Below are 25,321 nucleotides of genomic sequence, written 5' to 3' on the forward strand. Positions count from 1 at the left end.
AAAAAAAAAAAAAAAAAAAAAAAAAATCAATTAAGATAACTTTTCGTCTTGCATAATCAATAGAAATAAACCATATCTTAGTTTTACTTCATATTGTCAGTGAAAATAAACTATCCTTAATTGGAAAATATGGTACCTAACACTAGCAGCAACAAAATCTAGCAAATCTCTTATATGATTTGGTCTATAACATTAAAAGAAGTTAATATCTGCATAAAATAAACTTAAAGTTAAGAAATGATAGAAAAATACAGATAATCTTTTAAGACGAGTTTTTTGTTTGTTGTTTGGTTGGTTGGTTTTTTGGTTTGTTTTTTGATGAGTTGGGGTGTTGCTCTGTCACCCAGGTGATCACGGCTCACTTCAGTCTTGACCTCCTGGGCTCAAGCAAATCTCCCACCTCAGCCTCCCCAGTAGCTGAGGCCACAGGTGCACACCACCATACTCCAGCTAATTTTTTTCTTACATTTTTTTGGGGAGATGAAGTTTCCCGGTGTTGCCCAGGCTGGTCTTGAACTCCTGGACTCAAGCAATCCTCCTGCCTCGGCCTCCCAAGGTGCTGGGATAAGAAGAGTTTTTCAAACTCTTAAAAGATGAAGGAATAAAGAACAAAAATAAATTAAAGGTTCTGAGTTCTGGGCTGGGCAGGGTGGCTCACACCTGTAATCCTAGCACTTTGGGAGGCCAAGGTGGGCGGATCAAGAGGTCAGGAGATCGAGACCATCCTGGCTAACACAGTGAAACCCCGTCTCTACTAAAAATACAAAAAAAAAATTAGCCGGGCATGGTGGCGGGCGCCTGTAGTCCCAGCTACTCGGGAGGCTGAGGCAGGAGAATGGCGTGAACGTGGGAGACGGAGCTTGCGGTGAGTCAAGATCGCGCCACTGCACTACAGCCTGGGCGACAAAGCAAAACTCCATCTCAGAAAAAAAAAAAAAAGTTCTGAGTTCTAATTCTGGGCATGCTACTGACTCTACAATTTAAACAACAGGCACCCTGTCCTTTAATTTTCTGTCATATAAATGAATGAGCAGAAAGTTCAATCAATTGACCCCACACTGATACCCACCCATTCCTTCTCCAAAGGCTTAGCTGGCTGGGGTCATAAGGTCATCTCTCTGCAAGCTCAAAGTCAAGATAAAGTCAAGATGAAGTAAAACTTCATCTTTTCCAGCGGGGGCATGGCATTTTAGGCAGTGGGATCTGAAAGGAATCTTGCTGTTTAGGTCTGGATTGCACTAATCAGTGTTAGTCCTGAGAACACATGTGCATGTAACAGTGTTGATTTGTTTTCTTCAATAAACCCTTTTCTCCCGATTTGTATATTTGAGATTCTCCAGTGGTTTATTGTCTGGTACTCTGTATTTCCTATCTGAAAATGGATTACTTCCAGGAGAAAAAGTCCATATGTCTGGATTCTGACCACTATTTCTCACAGGACTCTCTTCCAAGGCATTAAAATCAATTCCCATTCTTATACCACCAGCCCAGATTAGAGGCTTTGTTGTGGGTAGATTAACATTTTTGAATTAAATCACAGGGATGTTCCTAACCCAGCTTCACCTTAGCAGTGCCAGCCAGTGGGTGATGTACATAATGAACAGTACACAAGTTGGTCTAGGGCAGATAGTCCCAAACATGAATATACAAGCATAGACATTTGGTATCCAAATAAGAATGGCTTCTAAATGAGAAATTTTTAAAAATACATAAAAATTAGATGCTCAACATCAACATCAGCAGGGATAAGTCATGTTGATAGAAGTTGAGCATCCCTAATCCAAAATCCAAAATATCCCAAAACCTAAAACTTATTGAGCACAGAAGACATGAGATAGTGACACGTTTGCTTTCTGGTAGTTCAATGTACACAAACTTTGTTTCATGCACAAAATTATTTAAAATATTGTATGAAATTACCTTCATGCTATGTGTATAAGGTGTATATGAAACATAAATTAATTGCCATGTTTAGACTTGGGTCCCATCCCCAAGATATTTCATTGTGTTTAGAAAAAATATTCCCAAATCAAAAAGACATCCAAAATCCCAAAGCATTTCAGCTAAGGGATACTCAACCTATATAATATGATGAAAATGGCACTTTACCTCTGTGGTCTTAATCCCCCAAATCCATAACATCAGTCTACTAATGAGAAAAAACATTAGACAAGTGCTAGATGAGAGACATTCTACAAACTACCAGACCAGTACTCCTCAAAACTACTGAGGTCATCAAAGCAAGGAAAGTCTGAGAAACTGTCATACCCAAAAAGAGTCTAAGGAGACATGACAACTAAAGAGAATGTGGTATTCTGAAACAGAAAATGGACAGTAAGTAAGAACTATGATCTGCGGAAAACATAGACTTTTGTTATAATGCAGTATCAATATTGATTCATTAATTGTAACAAATGTACTCTACTAATAAAATATGTTACTGAAGCTTACTAAGGGAAATTGAGTGCTGAGTATAGGGGAACTTTCTTGACCTATCTTAGCAGTTTTTCTGTAAATTTAAGAATAGTAAAACTCATCTAAAAAGTAAAATTTATCAAATTAATACACAGAATAAAGAGTTCTGTAGGCCTGTTATAAAAAATAATCTCTGCAGACCTATGATGAGCAAATGCTTATATGATTATGAGATTGTGATCTTTCACAGGCATTTTTCTTGTCTACAATTTTAAAATGCATTTTTCAAGGCAGAGACAAGAAATGGTCAAACTCAAATTGGAAAAATGCATTTAATGAGAGCAACAGCAAAAGAAAAAAATTCAGTGAAGGCAGAGATGCCATTTAAATAATGATAACTGAGAAAGGAATGCAATTCATTTTTTTTCAAAACAGTACTCATAAGTTATCCAGCTTCAAAAAGTTGCAAACATGTGAATATCAGATTTTAGTGTGATATAAAAGCTCTGAAACTGAATGCCAGGAATTTAAGAACATTAAGAGTACAAAAAATACATATATTAAGCTATAAAAAAATCAAAGAGAGCCAAATTAAAAGAAACACACCTTTAATAATATCCTAGAGGAAAGAAGTGAAACTTAACTTGTACAAACTATTTTCAGAACACATCTAGCAGAAAGAGAATGAAGATAATCTAAAATTTTTAACTCAGCTTATTCTATTCTATTCTAGCCTGCTGTGAGTTGTCAGAGGAAGTCACTTTGGGAATACATGTCAGTTCTAGTTATTCCCCTGGGTTGAGATTAGGAGATCATATATGAAACAATGGACTTTATAAAGGTCAGACATAGAGGGCTCACTTAACTTTACTTTGCTGCTTCCTTTCCTGGTCCTCTGTTAGGAAAATAAGATACAAACTTGAAGCCAAATACTTAAGGCTTAAAGAAGAAAAGAAAGCTCAGGCTGAGTCCATGAGTCCATTTAGTAATACAAGGCTAAAATGTGTAGCTAATATATATTGGTCTAATGGCAAGCAGGGGAATTCTGTTAAACATTTAAATTCCACTTTCTTCATAAAGGTCGCAATAGCCCTAATATGACAGATGTTAATACTGGTATCACTTTATAGAAAGGTTAAGTAACTTACTCAAGTTCTCTTAGTAATAAATGGGGATCTGGAGTTAGAATGCAGGTATTTCTATTATGGAAGCTAGTTAAAAATTATTCTATGAGTAACTATCTGATGTAATTTATTGCTTATTTAGATAAGTAACTTCGTTAAAAGATTTACTCCTCTTCTAAGAACTTATTGAATCAACTAATTATTTTGGTATAGAATAGTACAACTTCATTGTTGCTTAGAAAATATACAATATTTAATATATCTTGAAGGAAAACTTACAGACTTCTTTTTTCCTTTCAAATATTTTTGAGCTGTTGATTCTACAGGAAACAGAGCCAAGTGAACTAAACCAAAATTTTAGTGTATTAAGATCTCTGAGTCTTTATTACTGATTTCCTTACCTCAATTGACCAGAGAAGCTCATGGGGAGACATTCAAATTATAGCTATTCACTTTAATCCTCAAAAAGAGGTAAGACTATTAACAATTCTAAAACAGCAATTATAACACATCATGAGTTAAAGTCAAGCACATCAATAAATTTCCTAATTTATTAATCCCTTCCAGTTCCTAATAGGTGTTTCAAAACTTCTGCTTGACTATTGCCAGTTAAAGGATCCTTGCTGACACCTAGAGAAATTTATTTTATTGTTGAATAATCACAATTGTCAACATTTACTGAGAATTCATTGTGTATCAGGTACTGAACTGGACACATTATTTGATATTAAGAATTAATTGAATACCTATGAAGCCTAAAGCACTGTTGAAAGGGCATTAGAATTTCAAAAGCTAGCTAAACAAAACCGTGCCCTTATCATGATATTTTATTATTTAATCTTCAGAATAACTTAGGAGATAGTTACTATACTTAGTGAATTTTTGTCTCTCTTTTAAAGTGAGGAAAGAGGGTTAGAGGTTTCCCCAAAACCACAATGCCTATTATAACATACAGGTTTAGACAACCGAAGTATTATTGTAAGCTCTGTGAAATACAACCAATATATTTTTATAACCTAATGTAACCCATACCCTATCATCTATAGGGAAGATGGTGGGCCTTTCTCATCTGGCTAGTAAGGTACAGCATATACATCTTTTTTTTTTCCTTACCATATGAATTGTGCATGAAGACTTGAAAACTCCAGTTTGTGACTTTAAAAAGAAAAACTTCCAATGACCCAGAAGACGATATTTTGGATTTATGAGATGGATTCTGCATTTGTATTTATGTGTATTGTATTGTATTGTTTTATTTTTACTATTTACCATTTTGAAGGAAAAATGAGAAAGTCAAACCAACTTCTACAAAGTAAAATGCTTCTGTTTTTCATATACTGCTCCTCAAATCACATGGAAAATACAATAAACCCAGCAAAGAAACACCATCTATATAGACATGTCCAGACAACTGGTGAGAGGCTTTACCTGAAGCTTTTAAAATAGATGACATTTAAGGAAAGTAGAGGTTGTAACACATATCTATTACAAGTCTCGAAAACTCAAGTGAGAACGCTAGCACAGGGAACGTATGTCCTCCAATGGTGTCATTGAAAAATTTTCATTCTGATTTCTGCTTTAACCTCATTAGCATAATAGCTTTAAAAGCAAGACTATAAAATGACTAACAGTTAAGCATATTTAATCAGAAAAAGTGATTTCCAAATGCAAATACTACGGGTCTGTTTCCACCACCATAATAGGCAGCCTCTAAGATGATCCTGCCTCCTTGTGTTCTTGTGCAATCCCCTCCCCTTGAATTGCTGGACCTAGTGACTTACTTCTAATGAATAGAATGTGGCAAAAGTAACAGGATGTCACTTCCACAGTTAGTTACCAAAAGACCATGACTTCCTCCCCTCTCTCTCTTGATCTCTCTCTCTATCCGCCCCCGACCTCAGGGAAGCCAGATCTCACCTGAGCTGGCCCCACACAGAGGTCCACATGGCAAGAAACTGATAGCTCCAACAAACAGCCAGCAAGAATCTGAGCCATGGCAATAGCAAAGTCAATGAGTTTGGAAGCAAGTTTTCCCCAAATTGAGCCTTGAGATAATGAAATTTTGGATAGATGAAAACCATTTGCATTTCACAAGTCTTTCTCTACAGAAAGTCAGCCTCAGCCAAGACTTTCCTCTCTTTAAAGAAAATTCAAGGCACAAAGCCTTGGGGATACAAGTATAAACATTCCTAATCTAATAACCCAAAACATAATTAATAAGCTCTTGTTTATCTTTTGGAAATTATAAGATTAATTAAGTGATTGTATAACAATATAAAATTTTCCAGTAGTATGTAGTGACCAAACTCAATACATTGATATAATAATTTTCAATATTCTACTTTGGCAAAACATGCCAGCAAACTACACATAGTATACCTCTTTACTGACACAATTTTTGCAATTCCAGCTCCTTCACACTTATCTAGGTTTGCAATCCCCACAGGCATGGACTAGAGTAAAATTTAAGAACTATATGATGTGCTATATTTGATGAGAAAGGAGAAAAAAAATATTCATATTTCTCTATTAGAAAGGAATGCTAAATCCAGAAGCCCATAAAGTCATATCCAGTAGTTATTGTGTAGTGTTTCCACACATCCCTGAAGCTGTGTCTACCTTTAAAAAAAAATACTATGGCAATTTCTAGGGAATATACCTGTGTAGGGAAAATTTAACACTAGGAAAAAAGAATAAAAACTTCTCAAACTGAATTTTCAGGACATGATTTTTTTCAACTTTCAATATTGTCTTAAAATGTGTAGAAACATCTTATCTCTAAGAGATAAGGCGTCAGATAACAAGTAAGGATTCATCTTCTTCCAAATATGTGAACACACCTGACATAGACATAACTGAAACTACAACTCTGAGTAAGAACGTCAGGGAAGAGCCAGGTGTGGTGGCTCACACCTGTAATCCCAGCACTTTGGGAAGCAGAGGTGGGTGGATCACAAGGTCAGGAGTTTGAGACCAGTCTGGCCAACATAGTGAAACCCCATCTCTACTAAATATACAAAAAATTAGCCAGGCGTAGTGGTAGGTGCCTGTAATCCCAGCTACTTGGCAGGCTGAGGCAGGAGAATCACTTGAACCCAGGAGGTGGAGATTGCAGTCAGCCAAGATCGCGCCATTGCACTCCAGCCTGGGCAACAGGGCAAGACTCTGTCTAAAAAAAAAAAAAAAAAAAAAGAACCTCAGGAAAAAAAAAAAAAATTCTGTGCAATTTTCAATCATTCCACAGCATTTAGATAAAACTCCAGAATCATCCATCAATGACAGAAGTTGTTTATTTTTACTGTTTAGAATGATTAAGGCAGTGGCTCTTAATCATTTTACTATTCATCAAAATTAGTTTATTCACAAAAAGAGATGGGATATGATAGGACTGGAAGAATCAAGAGTTTCTTTTTTTCTTTTCTTTCTTCTTTATTTCTTTCTTTTTTCTTTTTTTTTTTTTTTTTTGAGACAGTTTCACTCTTATTGCCCAGGCTGAGTGGAATGGCACAATCTCGGCTCACTGCAACCTCTGCCTCCCAGGTTCAAGCGATTCTCCTGCCTCAGCCTCCTGAGTAGCTAGGATTACAGTCATGCGCCACCATGCCCAGCTAATTTTTTTATTTTTAGTAGAGATGGGGTTTCTCCATGTTGGTCAGGCTGGTCTTGAACTCCTGACCTCAGGTGATTCGCCCACTTGGCCTCCCAAAGTGCTGGGATTACAGGCGTTGAGTCACTGCGTCAGGCCGAAATCAAGAGTTTTCTAGTCAAAGAACTTGCATACTGCAGCACACCTGCTTCTGAATCCATTTATTACCAAAGTCCATCCAAACTTTTACCCAGCCATTCATTCGCTCACTCTCCTGGGTCAGAGGAAGAAACATCACCTCTCTTTTCAAAATCCAGCCTAATGTATTTATTTATGATCCTATCTCCCTGATCAACTTATCAGTTAGTGTTTCTCTACTCTTCCAAAACCTCTTTCTGTGAAAAGTATAAAGCGTTATACATTTTTCAATTTTTTAAATTCAAATAACATTAAATATGACAAAAACAAATTCTAGGACTATAAAAAAATACCGTTTTAATTTCAAACCACTAACCTACCCTCCAAGACTCATATGTTGCCTTGTGGAAATATAGTGCCCTCATCCCAACCCCACATTGAATATCACTGTGCTAAGACCTTTCTTGGCTATCCCTTACCTCATATAGCTTTAAGATTCTTACTGTCTATTAAGTTCTTCCCTCAATCTACCAATCTCTTAAGGCTCCCTCACTCCTTTACCAAATATTTCCTAGATACTGCTTTTTCCACAGAATATAACACCTGTCCTCTCTTTGACCTTCCACTCAAAATAATAGCCAGTCAAAGATGTCCATGCCTAAATCTCTGGAACCAGTGAATACATTAGGCAAAGAGAAACTAAGGCGGTAGGTAAAATAAAGGCTTCTATTCACCTGGTCTGAAATTAGGAAGAATGTCCTGAGTTATCCAGGCGTGCCCAATGTAAACACAATGATTATTAACAGTAGCAGAGGAAAACAGAAGAGAGAACAAGGGAGATGACAGTGTGAGGAAGACTCAGCCCAATGCTACTGGCTTGAAAATAGAGGAGGAAGGCTGTGATCCAAGGAATGTAGCAGATTTCTACAATCCAAGGAATGCAGAAAAGGCATGCCAATATCTTAATTTTAGCCCAGTAACACTCACTGCAAACTTCTGGCATCCAGAGCTTTTTTTTTTTTTCTGAGTAAAGCATATCTTTAATAGTGACTGGAAGGAGAAGTAATATCTATGGTCTCTTCTGCCACCATCAAGCTCATGGTAGGACCATATTAACTTATACCAACAGATGCTTCTAGAAGCCATTTGGATTTGCCACAGCAGGGAGGAAGGCATGGGAAAAGGAGAGGCAGGGCTCTATGCCCTGTGATGGAGTATAGAGGCTGGTGGCTGGAAAAAAAAACAAGAACAATAGAAATAAGGTCATTCTCCTTATGATGTCATGCCAAGCAGAAGACCTCTGAAAATTACCCCAGCCATTAGAACATTCTTCTTCACAAATGACACCACCTCCTCAGCTTTGCTGTTGACATCAGTAGGTATCTGATTGCTCTTATGGATCTTCAGCTGTTCTTTGGCTTTTTTCATGTCCTCCTCTAGTTGTTGCCAGTCATCTTTGATGAAATCAGTACGACTTGCAAGCCAGAGAAGAAAAAATTCACCACCCACTGCTGTTGTAGCCAATTTTCAACCTTTTGGAATTTGAAACCCATGCACCATCCAGTGAAGCTTCCAATTAACAGCTGGGTTGCCACGGGATACTTTTTAGCCAGAGATCCAGATTCCTGTCCAAACAGCTTATTCCCCCATGGCTGATTTTGAGCAAATTCTGCAAAATTTTCCCTCAAAGTGTCCTTGACTAGACATGGCCATTTCGGTGAGCTCATCTCCCAAAGACACATGCAGAGGATCTACACTGTAGGATGCAGAGTGGTGTGCAGTTGCCACGCCAGGTGGCTTTTGGCAGGTGAGGGCCCAGAACTCAATATTAAAATTTTGTATTTTTAAGTCATTAACCTTGTAATTTATTATAGTAGAAAATAGAAAATGAATACACACTTCCTCTGCAACCTTCATCATGGTACCCTATTTACACAGGAGAGTACTCTTAAGCTAAACAAATTTTTATTTGAATATCTTTGCTGTAGTGACTAGGTAAGTGGCTCTGGATAGGTCATCAAACCTCTGTGAGCCATGGTTTTCTCATATATAAAATGCCCCTAGTACATAGCACAAATTCAAAAAAGATTATTTCAAGGGATTTCACACTGCAAAAAACAGACTTCAATAAAATAATCTACCCAAGATAAAAAATATAAACAATAACAAAATCAAGCCCCAGAGAAGAGGAATAAAATTAGTATCTGGAATTGTTACAACATATTAACAAAATTTCCAGTTTTTAACCAAAAAAAATGAGATATTTAAAAAAAAAGTGTGACTCACATACATGCAAAAAAAAAAAAAAAAAAAGCAGGCAACAAAAACTGCCTGTGAGATGGACCAGATGTCAGCTATAACAAAGTCTTAAAAGTATCTATTATAAATATATTCAAAGAACTAAGAAAACTATTCTTAAAGAAGTAAAAAAGGATATAATGACAGTGTCTAATTAAACAGAGACTATCAATTAAAAGGCAGAAGTTATTAAAAAAACAAGAACCAAAATTAATTCTGGAGTTGAAAAGATAAACAAAATGAACAGTTTACTAGAAGGGCTCAACTGTAGGTTTGAACTGGCAGAAGAAATGCTAAGTGAATCAATAACGTTTACAAAACCCAAAGAACAGACAGAAAATAGAACAACATTAAAAACAAAAATGAACGGAGCCTCAGAGAAATGTGAGATACCTTTAAGTGAGTGTACCAACATACATATAAAAAGAGTACCAGAAAAAGTGGAGAATGATAAAGGAGAAGAAAAAATATTTAAAGCAATAATGGTTGAAAACTTTCCAAATTTGCTGAAAAATCTTTATCTACACATGCAAGAATGAACTCTAAGTAACATAAACACAAGAAGATTAAGGCTCAGCATAGTAAAAATGCTTATATTGGAATAAAGAAAAAAATCTTGAAAACAGCAAGTGGAAAACCACTGATCATATAAAAAGAAAACCACAATAATATAGAGAAGTAATCCCTTATGAAAAACAAAAGAGGCCAAAAGACAGTTGAATGACATATTCAACATGCTGGAGGGAAAAAAAAATTGCTAGCCAAGAATCTTATATCCAGCAAAAATATTTTTCATAATTAAAGGTGAAATAAAGATATTCTCAGATAAACAAACATTAGAGAAAGACAAATCAAAACCACATGAGATATCATTTTATGCTCACTAAGACAGCTATATAAAAAGGACAATAATGATAACAAGCCTTGGTTAGTATGTGGAAGCTTCACACACTGCTAGTAGGAATGTGAAATGGTGGCCTCCTGCCTTCAACAACTAGAACACGAAATAAAATATATGAACCAACTGTTATCAGACATTGTATAAATGTCAATATAGGACTATAATTCTCCAGAAAATTAAAATCAAAGAGATGAACCAAATTGCCCATGTTATTGTCTGGTGGTAGTCTCTAGGCTGCAGAACAGGGAGGGGGAAATTCAGCAAAAAATAAGAAAACAGGAATCAGAGTTTGGGAAGGTTGAAGCAGGTAGACTTACTGGGACAGAGTACTGAAAAGGAGAAAAGTGGGTTGAAAAACAAATCTTTGGAGGGATTCCCTCCAGTCTTTAGCTAAGTTCTGATGTACACATATCTGAGAAGAAAATATCTAAGGTGGGAGAAAGACTTACTGGAAAACATAGAACAAACAAATCCTGGAACTTACACAACACTGAGAACTGCACATACCCCATAAACTGCAGTGGAAAGCCTGCCTGGCAAGACAGAGAAGGACATTAAAACAACTACTCTAAATATGTTTTTATATAACCCAGAAGAATGACCATGTTAAGAAAAGAAACAGAAAGTAAACAAAATACTCAGGTATAACTTCTAAAGATGAAAAATACAATATCTGAAATTTTAAAGTTACATGATGGGATTAACAGCAGATTAGATGTTGCAAAACAAAAGATCAGTGTGCTCAAAGTTATAGCAATAGAAACTGTTGAAAATGAAAAAGAGAAAAAAGTGGAAAATAAATAAATAGATAAATTTTCTATGTAAAAATGTCTAGAAGTCAAACACATATAAATGGAATCTCAGCTAGAAAGAATATAACAGCAAACCAGAAATAATATTTGAAGAAATAATGGCCATTTTTCCAAATTTGATCACTCTTATCTAAAACGTTCAATAAGCCCCAAGTCCCATGAATATTTAAAAACTACATCAAGGCTTATCATAATAAAATGACTCAATACTAGTGATAAGGAAACATGCTTAAGAGCATTCAGTGATAATACATATTAGAGAAACAAAGGTAAAAATAAGTACAGCAGATTTCTCATCAGAAGCTATGCAAGTCAAAGTATAATTAAGTAGTATCTCTAGAGTATTGAGAGTAAAAGTCAACTATCAACCTAGAATTCTATACTATGGATTTTTTTTTTCATTACGACAAAATTAAAACATTTGCAGGCAAAACAAAAAGTAGAAGAAAATTTGTCTCAGTAGATAAACCCCACAAGTGATGTTAAACGAAATTCTTTAGGCAGAAAAAAAATAATCCAGATGAAAATATGGATTAATACAAAGGAATGAAGAAGGTCATAAATAGTTTTTATATTGGTTAATATAGAAGCTAATTTTTCTTATTTTTTATTTCTTGAAAGATAAGTCATGATTTAAGCAAAAATAACAATGTATTTTGAGTTTAAGAATAGATATAGAAATAAAATATATGTTAACAATATAATCAAAAGTGAGGGAGAAATAGAAATTTACTACCATAAACTTCTTATATCATATGTCATGTAGTATAATATTCTTGGGACATGGGCAATAACAAAGTAAAGAAGTATATTTTAAACCCTAGATCAACTATTCATAAAATAATTGTCATAGCTAGTAAGCCAAAAATAGAGATAAAATGGAATGCTAAAAATTCAATTAATCTAAAATAAGAATATACACACACATATACTACATTATTTTTAACAAAATGAAAGGTTAATTTAGTGAAGAAATAATATTTCTTTCAGTAAAATATTCTCAAACGACTGGGATATTCTTACATAAAAAGAACATTCACCTTATGTCATAACATATACAAAAATTAGGTCCAAATGAGTCATATATCTAATATGAGAGAAAAAAATATAAAACTTTCAGAAAAAAGTTTGTGACCTTGGAGGAGGTAAAATATTTTTGATAGAACACAAAGAGTATAAACCATAAAAGAAGAAATTGATAACTGCACTGTTAAAATTCAAAATGTTTCATCTTCCAAAGACACTCAGCAGAATAAAAATTTCAGATATATATTGAGAGAAAATATTTATTACACACATATACGATAAATCACTTGTGTCTGGAAGTTATAAATAATGAGAAGATAAACAACCTGAAAATCCAAATGGACATAGATGTGTAGGATATTTCACCAAAAAAGATATTAAAATGTTAGATAAGTACATTGAAATGCTCAACATTATTAGTCATTAGGAAAATGCAAATTAAAACCACAAAGAGATGCCACGATACACCCACGGGAATAGCTAAAAGTAAAAAGACTGACAATACTATTTTGGTGAAGATGTGGAGGAATTAGAACTCTCATACACTGCTGGTGGAACTGCAAAATTATACAGCCACTTTGGAAAATAGTCAATTTCTTATACAGTAATTGACAAGGTTAAACATACACTTATGACCCATAATCTCACCTCTAGATAGTTCCTAAAGAGAATTGAAAATACATGTCCACACAAAGACTTGTACAAGAATGTTCACAGCAGGATTATTCAAAATAGTTACAAACTAGAAACAATCCAAATGTCTATCAATAGGTAAATGGATAAGCAAGTTTAGATATATCTATGCCATGGAATACTACTCAACAATAAAGAGGAAATTAGTAATATGCCCAACAGCATGAAGGAATCTCAAAAGTATTTTGTCAATTGAAAGAAATCAGACACAAGAGACTACATTCTGTATGATTCCTTCTATATGAAATTCTAGAAAAAGCCAAAGTGTAATGCCATGGTTGCCTGTTTCCAGGGGTTGCGGAGGAGAGACTGCAAAGCGGTACTAAGAAACATTGTGCAAGTGTTCCACATCATGATTGCTTTGGTGCTTATGTCACTGTATAGTTATCAAAATGCATCAAATAAACACATAAAATTGGTAAATTTAATAAAGCTAATTTGAAGAGCACATATAAATTCCTAAGTCCCTTCCCCAGCATATTAAACTGGAATCTGAAGAAGGTGGAGCCCAAAAACTAAAGGTTTTAAAACCTCCCCAGTTTTATGATGTAGACAGATAAGTGGTTATGGAGAGGGTCTAACTTGAGGAACAGTTCAGTCATCAGACCCCATTCTGGTAATTAGCAAGAGATAGTTCATTGGTAGGCCCCAGGCAACTCTAGACTCATAACCTTGAGTTATGTTTAAATGCTCCTACTTTGCAATTTGATTAGTCAGAAAACTGGAACATGACTATGTTTTCAGAGGGCAGGTCAGTAGGCCAATTCGGGCAGCAGGAGAAGACACCAACACAGGAAATAAAGAGAACTGCAAATTATTTTTTACTACTCCTACTACTATTTACTAATCTCAAACGTATCTGTAGTTTAAGACAAAAATCTTGAAAGCAAGTAAATTTCATGAAAGAAAAAAACAGAGCTGAAATGGTAGAATAATGGACAATAGAGTTAAACTTTCACTTTGTCTTCCCTTTCAAATATGCCCTATAAGCAGTTCATTCATAGTGAATGTCACATGAGTGCAAATCCCTGATCTAGGCATCATAAGGTAGTGATTCTGAAAGCTAATTCATCAGAGGGGGAAAATAAAAAAAGAAATAAGATGCAAAGTCCTGACCAAGAAATTGTATTGATGGTCTAAGGTGAGATCAGAGAATCTATTTTTAAGTGTGTCTGCTGATTCTGATTTAAACCCAGGTAGGAACTGCCACAACTGCTACAAGAACATATTAAGATAAATTCCATATTGTCTCTGATCAGCATCAAAGACAAAATGAGCTGAATCATAATGACATCCTTTTCCATCTATTCAAATTGGGTAGTGCCATACAGATGCAGACAGCACCAGAAATCCTTTTCCTCAATGTTTTAATACCCTAAAGGCAGGTAAAGACCATGAAAGTGGAATCTTTCACATTTCAGATGTCCGGTATCTGAAACATGAGACTATAGGTCTTAGAATATAGGAAGGGTTTAAAATTACCAACTTTAAGGTAAATCAACCACCTCAGTTGTTATGGAAATCCTGAGCAATTCTGTGTCAGAGATCTATACTCATGATACCTGTTTATATTTTACAAATTATATTTATTCTCCAGAGTATTCTAAACAAAATTCTTTCTCCTTCCCAAGCAATATTTCTCAGTCTTTTTCTAGCAGTGTAATTTTCCACAAAGTTCTCATTAATCTGCCTGTAGAGCAGGAGTGTTTTAAGAAAGGTATAGCTTGTCTGCAGGTTTGTAATCATTTCCTGCCCTTGGGAGCTGAGAAAAGGCCAAGTCATGTATCTGTAAGTCATGACCATTATGCATCAGAAAATGCTTATCTGCCTTGCTGGCCTTCTGATTATAATCCATTTTTGGAGATGTCACACTTCAATGAAAGTCCACATTCTCTTTAAGATAAAATTTTTGCAATTTTTCCTGAATGCTGCAAACTTTAGATTTTTCCCCATTTTTTTTCCATAGCGGAAACATGAAAGCTAAAATAACTTATATTTTATTTTTAAAAAGTATATGAAACATAACACCATGGTATATAATCTTATATTTCAAGGATATAGAGGTCACTTTACCAAATGTGTGTTCTGAAAGAAAAAGACCCCAAAAGTTACACAGTAAAAACCAAGTATTTTATTTGCTTTTAAATGAAACTGTAGTCTTCTTTCCAAATAAAGCAATTGCTCCATTTCAACCATTTTTTACATGTGTGTTTGATGTGTTTGTTGTGTTTCAACTAAAAAAGCATGAGATTAAAATTTTCTTGGATCAAGTTTTAGCTAAAGGGCTGGGGGTGGTGTTTCTCTGCAGTGAGGAGTGATAGAAAGTTGGCCTAATGAGTGAGAAGATCACAGAGTTGCGAGAAACAATAGATAAAACAGCACACACTAGTAAGGGAGAAGCAATTGAAATGCAAGAACTGTAAAAAAAAAATAAGATGTAGTCATAATCCAGTAAAAAGGGCTAGCAAATATATAAATAAATATGGTACACCTAGCATGTCTAGTCAAAGACTCCTAACAAGGCAGAATGTGAACTTACAGTAAAGGCTTCCCAAAATGAGGAAACCAGGGTGGAGGCTCAGGATAATGCCAACGCTAGGCAAAGGACTAAAGTCAGGAGGCTCTCACTCACCCTGAAAGAACAGTGTGTCTTTAGGGGAGCTAAGGTACCCCCAAGGGACCTACTAGTAAGACCCAGTGATGACTCACCAGGCAAGCAGGCATTTTGTGATTAGACAAATAAGACAACCCAAATGGGTTGTTGCTCCAATTTTACAGATGAATTGTGGAGATACAGGCTGATTGAAGAGCATCAACCCTTACCAAACCAGGTAAAATTTACTGATTCTAGACTATCAAAGGGAAATCAGGGGTCACATAATGAGGCTACATGCTCTCTCTACTAGCTACCAAGCTTTTTGATGTAGTTATTAAAAAGTTATCATACCAAAACACTATACTAAGCATAAAGGAAAATAAACAACTGTATAAAACTTGGTTCCTACAGTTGAGGAGGTTACAATTCAATACCTATATATGTATATGATAATATGGTTCAGTAGTAAGTTTGAATATTGACTCCACCACTTATTAAACTTAGGAATTTGGAGTGAGTATTGAACTTCTCTGCTTTTCAAGTCAACCTTTCAGGGTTGTTGTTGGAACTAGAGATGACATATATTAATAGCCTAGTACCTAACAAACCCTCAATAAATGGTAGCTATTTTTTGTGCTCATACACATAAATTATTCTCAGTTTTACTTTCTTCAGATAAAAAAATTAAGAATTAGAACAGATCCATCAGTTTACTATTAGACTTTTAATAATCATAACTTAGAATTTTAGAGAAATAGCACTCATTCCAAGTTGACTTCCACATAAATATAGTTCTAAAGATAAAGCCTGGTGTGCAAAGAGAATGATATTGTAAAGTCTCATTTCATAAAGAAATGAGCTGGAAAAGAGGTTAAATGAGTTATCCTTTAATGAATTATCATAGGAAATATTTAAAACTAAGCATGAAATAAAAGAACGCAAAGAAATAAAGAATAACTAGAAATGTAAAATAATTTTCTCATGGGAGATACTTTAGCTGATTTTCCCAAAGAAGGTGACTCTAAACAGTGAAATAAATCTCTGAAAGAGAGAGCAAGTTAAAAGCAAACTAAGATTAATGCCAATATCTCTTAAACAAAACAATCATGGCAAGGCTAGAACTCTTATCTCATGTTTTGTTTTGTTTTTCCATTACCCCACAAACTTACTAATTAATAGCACAGATTCTGATGTTGCAGTCCCGAAGTTCAAATCCCAGCACTGGCACCGCAGCACTTTTTGACAAGTTACTGTACTCTATACATTGAAAGGGGAATAATATTAGTACCTATCTTATCACATTGTTGTGGCAATTAAATGAGTTATGTGCAAAGTTCTTAGAACAGTGCTTATATATAGTAAGTCCTAAACAGGTATTATCAGACGCAGGTGCATCATCAGCATCACAATCATTATTACAATTATTATTATAGTGAGCATAATTCTGAGAAGCATCTCAAATAAAGCTTTCATGGAGACAAGAAGAAATTATTCTTTTGCACAATGATTAACTTGATCGTGATTAGTTAATTTGCTGGTGAGAATACTATGCCAATTTATTCAAAGTCAAAGGTTTGATTCTCCCCTGGGTCTGCTGGCTATATTCCATAACAACAGATTTATCCTAATACTGACCAGCTTATTCTATGAATTCTGGTTTTAACAAAGTGGCTGGTGAGAAAATTGATCAGCCCAAATTCATGAATAATATTAGATAAATCTATAAATACATCCCTATTGATCTTAGATTAGTCATATTGTCTTAGTATATTATAAATTCTAGGACTGGAAAAATGTTTAAAGATGACATGGAGCCAAATATTTTATTTTTATAGAAAAAAATAGGCTCCAAGACAAAAAGCTACCAAGTAAATAAGATCACATAATTGCTTCATGGCACAGCTAGAACTCTTAGTCCATGTTTTGTTTTGTTTTGTTTTTTCATTACCACCACATTTTTTCAATATATAATATTTTTATTTTCTATGAGAACTTCCTTTTTTAAAAGCCTATTTTTCTATCAGTATAGTTCATTATTCCATTCTAAGCAACTCATTCCAAGCGGTGAAATATGGAGCTTTGAAGGCCTTTGTAATGACTTTGTTATGAAAGAAATAGGGGGTCATTTTAAGGCATTAGGCATGTAAGGTGATGAGTGATATTACTTGACTTAATTTTTTTAGATCATTTTGCCTTCTATGTTAAGACTAGATGGCCAAGAGGTCCAATTCTGAGGTTATCACAATAAGCCAAGGGAAAATGATCATGGCTTGGACCAGGATGATAGCAGAGGAAGTGGTGACAAGTTGCCCACATCTGAATATGTTTTGATGGTAGTGCCAAGAAGAGTTCCAGACACATTGCATGTGTAGTGTGAGAGAAAGTAACAGACATGGAGATGAGGGCATGTAGGTCTTCATTTAAAAAGTCCTAATTTTTTTAACCAAATCTCTCCTGCTGCTATCTACACCATGATTTACTATATGAAAAGAAGTTCATGACCACCTACACAATGCCCTCTTGTGAACTGGCAGTAGCCAGAATCATACCGTGTGTTAAGAAAGAAACCAAACAATGGCTTCTGATCTCAAAAAACTTCAACATTTGGTAGATAAAATCCCTTAGAAAGGGAGGGAGATATATTTGACAGCATTACTAATGTATCTAGAAGTTGCAGCTTGAGGTTAAACTGTAGCCATTCTGGACATGTCTGCTGAAATGAGGGAACCAAGCCCACCACATGTCCATTGACATGAGTGACATAGCAGCATTTAGGACAGAATCCATCCCCGATAAAGAGAGGGAATCAGCCACCTGAAGGGAAGGCTAATTCTAAGGATGGCATCGTCTCACTATTTGGCTCTGTCCCTAGCTCAGCTCCTTATGAACTCATATCTGGACGTCAGGGAAGGGAGAGAAAATTGCGAACAAAAAAATTTTAAAGGCTGCTTTCATTAAAATTCTCTAAGATTCTAGTTTAAAAGCCAACACTATTTTGATAGACACTCATGGAAAGTAGCCCAGAAGAATAGAGAGACACTTTCCTTCACTTGGCAAAGAGTATGGTATAGCTTTGTCATCTCAATGATTCCATGCATCAGTGACCGTAACTATTAGCACAGGAAGTAGTGTCCTCAGAAGCTCAGGTGTTCATTGCGACAACAGTTCCCTTGGATATGTCAGTGGAATCCAGCAGAGGTGGGGCAGATAAGAGGAATAAAAGAGGTAGACATCACATGTAGCTGACCTCTTCATAGACAAGCATATAAACAAACACATGTGAGACTCTCAGAAATACTTGTATGAGTTCAATTGCATTATTAGGAGGTAAAATAAAAGAGCTAGAAAGACTTAAGTTGCCATTATCATTTTTGTCCAGCTCATAACGGTGACAGGATACATTTTTCACATTCCAATTACACACCACACAATTTTGTGTAATTATGTTTCATAATTAGGTAGTCTATATGCCCCGAAGCTCACAGGTTTCCCACATCTTTTCAATATCTCCAGAACCCAGATAGATAGCCTTTTTTGAGGATATTATAAAAAGAATAAATTCTGCAAAACAGACTATTATTGTTTTGTAAATTATAAATATGAGACTTTTTTAAAAACAAGCAACCTTCCTAAAAGCAGTGATGTTACAGAAGCAATGGAAAGGACTGAATGTCTGGACACCCTCTGTCCTGGTGCATATATTACTCCATGTAACATTTCAACAATACTGCTTACCTTCTTTTCACTCCTAAAAGAAATAACATTTCTTATTTAAACACTCCTTAGAAGACCTGCGTTCTTATGAACATTTTAATGGCTTCCAAAAACTGCACCATGTTGAAGACGCCAAGTTGACTCTGTGTGCCAGCATGCCAATTTTGCCCACATTTAATAATTATCTTAATCATGAATTACAATTTGACCTTGGCTCCACACCTCCTCATGCTTGGAGAGTATCTCTGTTTCTTTATTCATTTATTTGTATTTCTATCCTATTTTCTTTTAAAAAGTCCCTGAAGTGTCTTATACCTCTAATTCCAGGTGATGGCAAAGTTCGTGTTACTAGAATTGCAGTCATTATTATAAACACAAGGACAGAAGGGAAAGGTGCAGTGAGCATGTCCACACCAGTACTACCCAGCTTCCAAGAGCAGAAAATCAGTGGTTGAGGCTCTTTAATGGGTGTGATATGATTGCAGTGTACCCAGAAGAAGAGATGGGAAGATACAAAGAGATTCGGAAGATGAGTGTGATAGGGTTGAAGGTCAGTAAAGATCAGGTAAACTCAGTAGGTTCCTGGGGAAAATTCAGCAGGTTATTTATGCAATATTAGAAGCTGGCAAATTAAACAAGATATCTGTTAGGTCAAAAGCCCTATGAAAAATCCAGTGATGATGACCATCTGTTGCCAAATAAGTACGCATGATTTAGAAAGAGAACAGAAATTTTGGGAGCCACCACCATCAACTCCAGAAATCACATGCAGAAAGCATCAATATTAGCTATCTCATAAATGTGACAAGATGATATATTATAAAATTCCACAGTTCCGTTGCATATCTTCACTTGTCTTTAGCCAACTCTGTAAATTTCAAATATTAAAACATATTTTCCATTTTCACTGCTGTCCTTTATCCACTGATATCTCAATAAGATGCTCATGTTTAGGAGGTAGGAAGACATAAGCATCAGCTTAGGTGTGGAGAAAGCAAGTGAAACGAATAATTCTCCAGATCAAGACATATTCTGCCAAACAGCTTTCCATCTTTTTTTCTTCTGAAAAAGTATCAATATCTTGTTATATGCTGCTCTGCTCTTGTTTTCCTTTCTTTCCATTTTTTTTTTTTATAGTTAAGGTCTCACTCTGTCACCAAGGCTAGAATGCAGTGGCACCAATCATAGCTCACTGTAACCTCAAACTCCTGGGCTTAACCAGCCCTCCCTCCTGAGCCTTGTTCTGCTGCTGTTTAGCAGGAAGATGCCAATATTCACATTATCAGTGAGATCCAGAACTAATGTTCAGCTCAGCACTGCACATCTCTCCCACTTTGGAGTTAGCAAGTCTAGTTTTGTGAAAGCAAGCATATGTGTTTCAAAGTGCGTGTGTGCATGTGTGTGTGTGTGAGAGAGAGAGAGAGAAACTTACCTTCCAATGAGTGAGAACTCGCCCACGACGCCAAGGCGCCGCATGGCGCTCAGGAGACCTCGCACTGTCATGCCTTCGCAGAAGCAAACCACCACTCTGGCCTTGGGAAGCCTCTCTCGGAGTTTGCGCAAGAGTCGGTCAAAGCTCTTCTCCCCAGCGTTGCTGTAGATTTTGTCAGAATGGGCGATGCAGAGGCCTTCCTGGGCAGCCAGCTCTTTGAAAGCGTCCATTCCGCTCTCCCCATAATTCCCTGTCCAGAAACAATCAGCAGATGTTCAAGACAACTGTGGCAATAACACTACTTACACAATGGAATAACAACTTGTTAGTCACAGGAATGGAGAGAACGGACTTGCCAAATACTTTGTAAATATGACTGAGACTGAAGGAAGATCTGGAAGGATTAAAGAGAGTAATCAAATGTAACCAGACAATCAACTCTGTGGAAATAATGAGAGACGATCTGAGCTAGGGAACCTATAATGAGACATGTTTTACAAAATGAAGGATTGCTGCCCTATTTTACAACCATTATTAATAGTTCTTGTCCCAGATTTTAACCACGTAGGAGAGATCAGTGCATTGGACTAGGGAGGCCAAAGGAGCACGAAGAGAAGCTCTGTTTATTTGAGGACTTGCTTCAGCTGGCTGCCAGGTTAAGGGGCAGACACTCTTGGTGACATAAAGCCCTGCAACATTTCCATGAAGAATGAGTAAGCAAAATAAATGGAACACCTGGCCAGGCCAGAGATCAGCAGACCAGAAACAGCTATAGGGCTTTGTCAAAATTCACCATCCTCTGACAAAGTGATGGGATTATGAGAGGTTTGTGTCTTATATTTTGATTTTTGTTTTATAGCATTCTTGTAATAAAATACACTTCAAAAAACTGAAAACTCATATAAATCAATGAGATAAATATCACACTTTACAAGTTCCCTGTCTCTCTATTCCACTGATGATTTTAGGCCCCATTTTATGAGCCTCTGTGTCTCTATACCTCTCCCGAAATTTGAGGATTTTCACTTGTATGTGGATGATACATCTGATACCATGCCCTCACGATTTCTCAAACTCTCCCCTTCCACTGATGTTTCCTGTAACCCACACATGTCCAGGGTCACACTTTTGACCTTGTTATCACAGATGTTTCTAATACCTCTAAATGTGGATGTCAAACATCCGTCTCTGCTACCTCATCTTATCATACAAACTCATATATTCTACTACCTCTACCGCAGCCCTTCTTCAACCTCATCGAAATTTCAAATCCATTAACCTTCCTATTCTTTCCTTCCATCCTCCCTCTTGTTTCCTTCTTAGCCCAGCTTAGATTTCATAGTCTACCTCTTAATTGCTTCTTGCAAATTCCTTAACTCTCTTATGTTTTCCTGACATTAATGCTAGTTAAACCCAACCATCTGCCTATTCCATGTCTACACCTGAGCACCTAAATATGGCTAAAAAAGACACAACCTTGCTGAATGGTTTTATTTAAAATTCATCAGCACACATACCAAAAGGGATACTCAATAGTGCAAGGAAATTATACTACATCAACCCTGTAAGTAAATTTTCTTACAGAAGTAAGAAATTATTTCATTAATTATTAAATATTAAATATTTCATTAATTATTTCATCCTTACTCTTCTGTCTTCAAATTTCCAAACTACCAAAACCATTCCCACTCCCCATTTTGGCTTGGTCATCATTTCATATTTCAATAAGAACATAGAAACAGTTGATCAAAAACTAGCTTTGCCTCCCACTACAACATCTATAAACATTTTTTCACTGGCATTTATATTATCTATCAATATTTCTGTTGTAAATTTGAAGTGTATCTACTTTAGGTTAGAGCCAACTCCTGCTCACAGACACTAGATCCCATCACTTTTTGCCTATTCAAGGAGTTTCTCCTACAGTTGTTCCCTCTCTTGGATAATCAATTTCTCCTCCCTATCAGTGTCAATCAAAAAGAAAAATACCCCTGACCTCATTGTCCTTCTTGAGTTACTGATTCATTGCTCCTATTTATAGCAACAATAGTTGCCTAGGTCAGTGTGTTTGCTTCTTCTATTCTTTCCTTTTTAGCATTTTTTTCTCTTTGTCTTAGTTGACATCTAATTGATATACAAAAACCGTACATATTTAATGTATACGTCTTGATGAGTTTGGACATAGGCATACCCATCACTTCAGAATCTTCTCTTATCAAAATCTTCTCTTGTCAAGATCAGCAATAATCTCCCTGTTTCCATATCTTATGATCTGTTGTCTTCGTCAACCACCCAGTTGCATTAAACAGTTGGCCATACCCTCCTGGAAACATTTTATTCTGTTTATTTCTGTGATACAACCTTCTCCTGTTTTCCTCACTTCACTGGTCACTCCTCAGTATGTTTGTTGGATTTTCTTTCTCTGCTCTAATTGTCATACCAGGACTCAATCCTGAGAAATTTTGTCTTTTTCATCTATACTCTCACCGTAGATACTCCCACTCTGTCACATGCATTCAAATGATATTTGAATGCCACTGTTGAATCCCAAATATAGATCTTCAGACTGAACTGCCCCTTGGATAAAAAGATTGGTTTATTTAGTTGCCTACCTGATGGTATCCATTTATAGACACTTTAACATATTTGAAATAAAATTATTTCCTTCTCTACCTTGCAAATCTACTTCTTCCAGACATCTATTAGTACACGATGCCATTACCCACCAAGTTGTGCAATAACAAAATTTAAGAACTACTTTTATTTCTGTCTTTTTCTCACATTCCAGAACCATTCCTGTAGCCCTTATCTCTAGAACATTCTTAATCCTTTTTCTTTCCTCTATTTCAGCCTCTGCCACTCTAAACTGTGTCTTAGGTCAGATTATTTAAAAACAGAACCTAATATGAAGATTATTGTTCAAGTAATTTATTGAGGAAGAGAAGACAAAGAGAAGCAGGGAAGAACAGTAGGAAAGAGCTAAGCAGAAACATCATTTAAGCTAAAGAATAGCTTCAGGCTGACAACACAATAAAGTGCCAGAGCAGATTATACCAGAGAGTTAACCCCACCTCCAGGCAAGGGATCCCCTTGTCAGTCAATCACTGGCTAAGGTCCACAAGAAGGAAGACCAGATACTGCCTCCCAGGAAGCAGGTAACTGGGACTGATAGAAGCCTATAAGCCTATTTTCTGTTTTTGGTTTTTTGTTTGTTTGTTTGTTTGTTTGTTTTTTGAGCCAGTCTCACTCTTGGTCATTCAGGCTGGAGTGCAGTGGCACAATCTTGGCTCACTGCAACCTCCGCCTCCTGGGTTCAAATAATTCTCCTGTCTCAGCCTCCTGAGCAGGTGGGACTACAGGCATGTGCCACCACGACTGGCTAATTTTTGTATTTTTAGTAGAAAAGGGGTTTCACCACATTGGCCAGGCTGGTTTCGAACTCCTGACCTCAGATGATCAACCCGCCTCAGCCTCCCAAAGTGCTGGCATTACAGGCATGAGTCACTGTGCCTGGCCGATAGAAGCCTACTTTCGTGGTAGCTAGGAGACTGGAACACACAGCAGGTAAAGGAAATCTGGGTGGGCCAAGTATAGTATCCTCTACACCAAGTAAATATCAGCTCTTACCTAGACAAGTGCTGTAGGCTCCTGATTGGCCTCCCTGCATCCATTCTTGTTCTCAGTGATTGATTTCACACCTAGCAACCAGAGTAATCTGTTAAAGTGTAAAACCGATTTTGTCACTCCTTTACAGAAAGCTCCACTTGCATTCCAACATGCTTGGAATAAAATGGAAACTCCTTTCCCTGGACTACCAGGCTGTACATGGGCTTCTCCATAAGGCTGGAGAAGGTGAGGGAGGGAAGGTGGGAAGAGATGAGGTTAGAGAAATTGGAAGGTTCATCCCAGGAGTCTTTTCTCTTTTTCTGTTGGGGGAATACCCCAAACTCATGCATGATATTTCCATCACCTGAAAAGATGTTCTGCTACTGGGTGATCTTATCAGTCATATCATGAAAGAAATATCACCTCCTTTGAAAAACCTTTCCTGATCAGTTAGCTTAAAGCAACCTCTAAGTAAATCCTGGTCATTCCCCACGCTTTTATCTCAATATTATCATATGACACTTTACCACAGGGATATGTTCTGAGAAATGTGTTTTTAGGCGATTTTGTCATTGTACAAACATTATAGTGTGTTTCCACAAACATAGATGGCATAACCTACTATACACCTATGGTATATCGAATAGCCTATTGCTCCTAGGCTACAAACCTAACAGCATGATACTGTACTGAATACTGTAGGCAACTGTAACACAATGGTATTTGTATATATAAACATAGAGAAAGTACAGTAAAAGTACCATATTATCATCTTATGGGACCACAATCATATATGGGTGGCCCATTGTTTCCCAAAATGTCGTTATTGGTGCATGACTGTACATATTACTGATTTTTTTGTGTATTTTTCTTTTTCCCCTAGAATGTAATCTCCAAGAGAAAATATTCTTATGGCTTTTTCAATGATGTACTCTTGAAAGTTCTAGATACTTAAATGCACAGCAAAGGTGCATTTGTTG

The 25,321-nt window shown here is 36.2% G+C and overlaps 1 protein-coding gene and 1 pseudogene across 5 annotated transcripts in view; both read right to left on the reverse strand.

The window, feature by feature from the left end:
- LOC116463144 (metabotropic glutamate receptor 1) overlaps positions 1–25,321 on the reverse strand; it is a 413,105-nt gene that overhangs the window by 255,749 nt on the left and 132,035 nt on the right. For all 5 annotated transcript variants that reach the window (XM_058434471.1, XM_032146109.2, XM_032146110.2 and 2 more), the window contains one exon: positions 20,736–20,985. In XM_058434471.1, coding sequence (XP_058290454.1) covers positions 20,736–20,985 — 250 coding nt within the window. The remainder of the gene's footprint in view (positions 1–20,735; positions 20,986–25,321) is intronic.
- Positions 8,536–9,039, reverse strand: LOC116463145 (FUN14 domain-containing protein 2-like; annotated as a pseudogene).

Source organism: Hylobates moloch, unplaced genomic scaffold (assembly GCF_009828535.3).
Source record: "Hylobates moloch isolate HMO894 unplaced genomic scaffold, HMol_V3 SCAFFOLD_26, whole genome shotgun sequence".
Taxonomy (NCBI): domain Eukaryota; kingdom Metazoa; phylum Chordata; class Mammalia; order Primates; family Hylobatidae; genus Hylobates; species Hylobates moloch.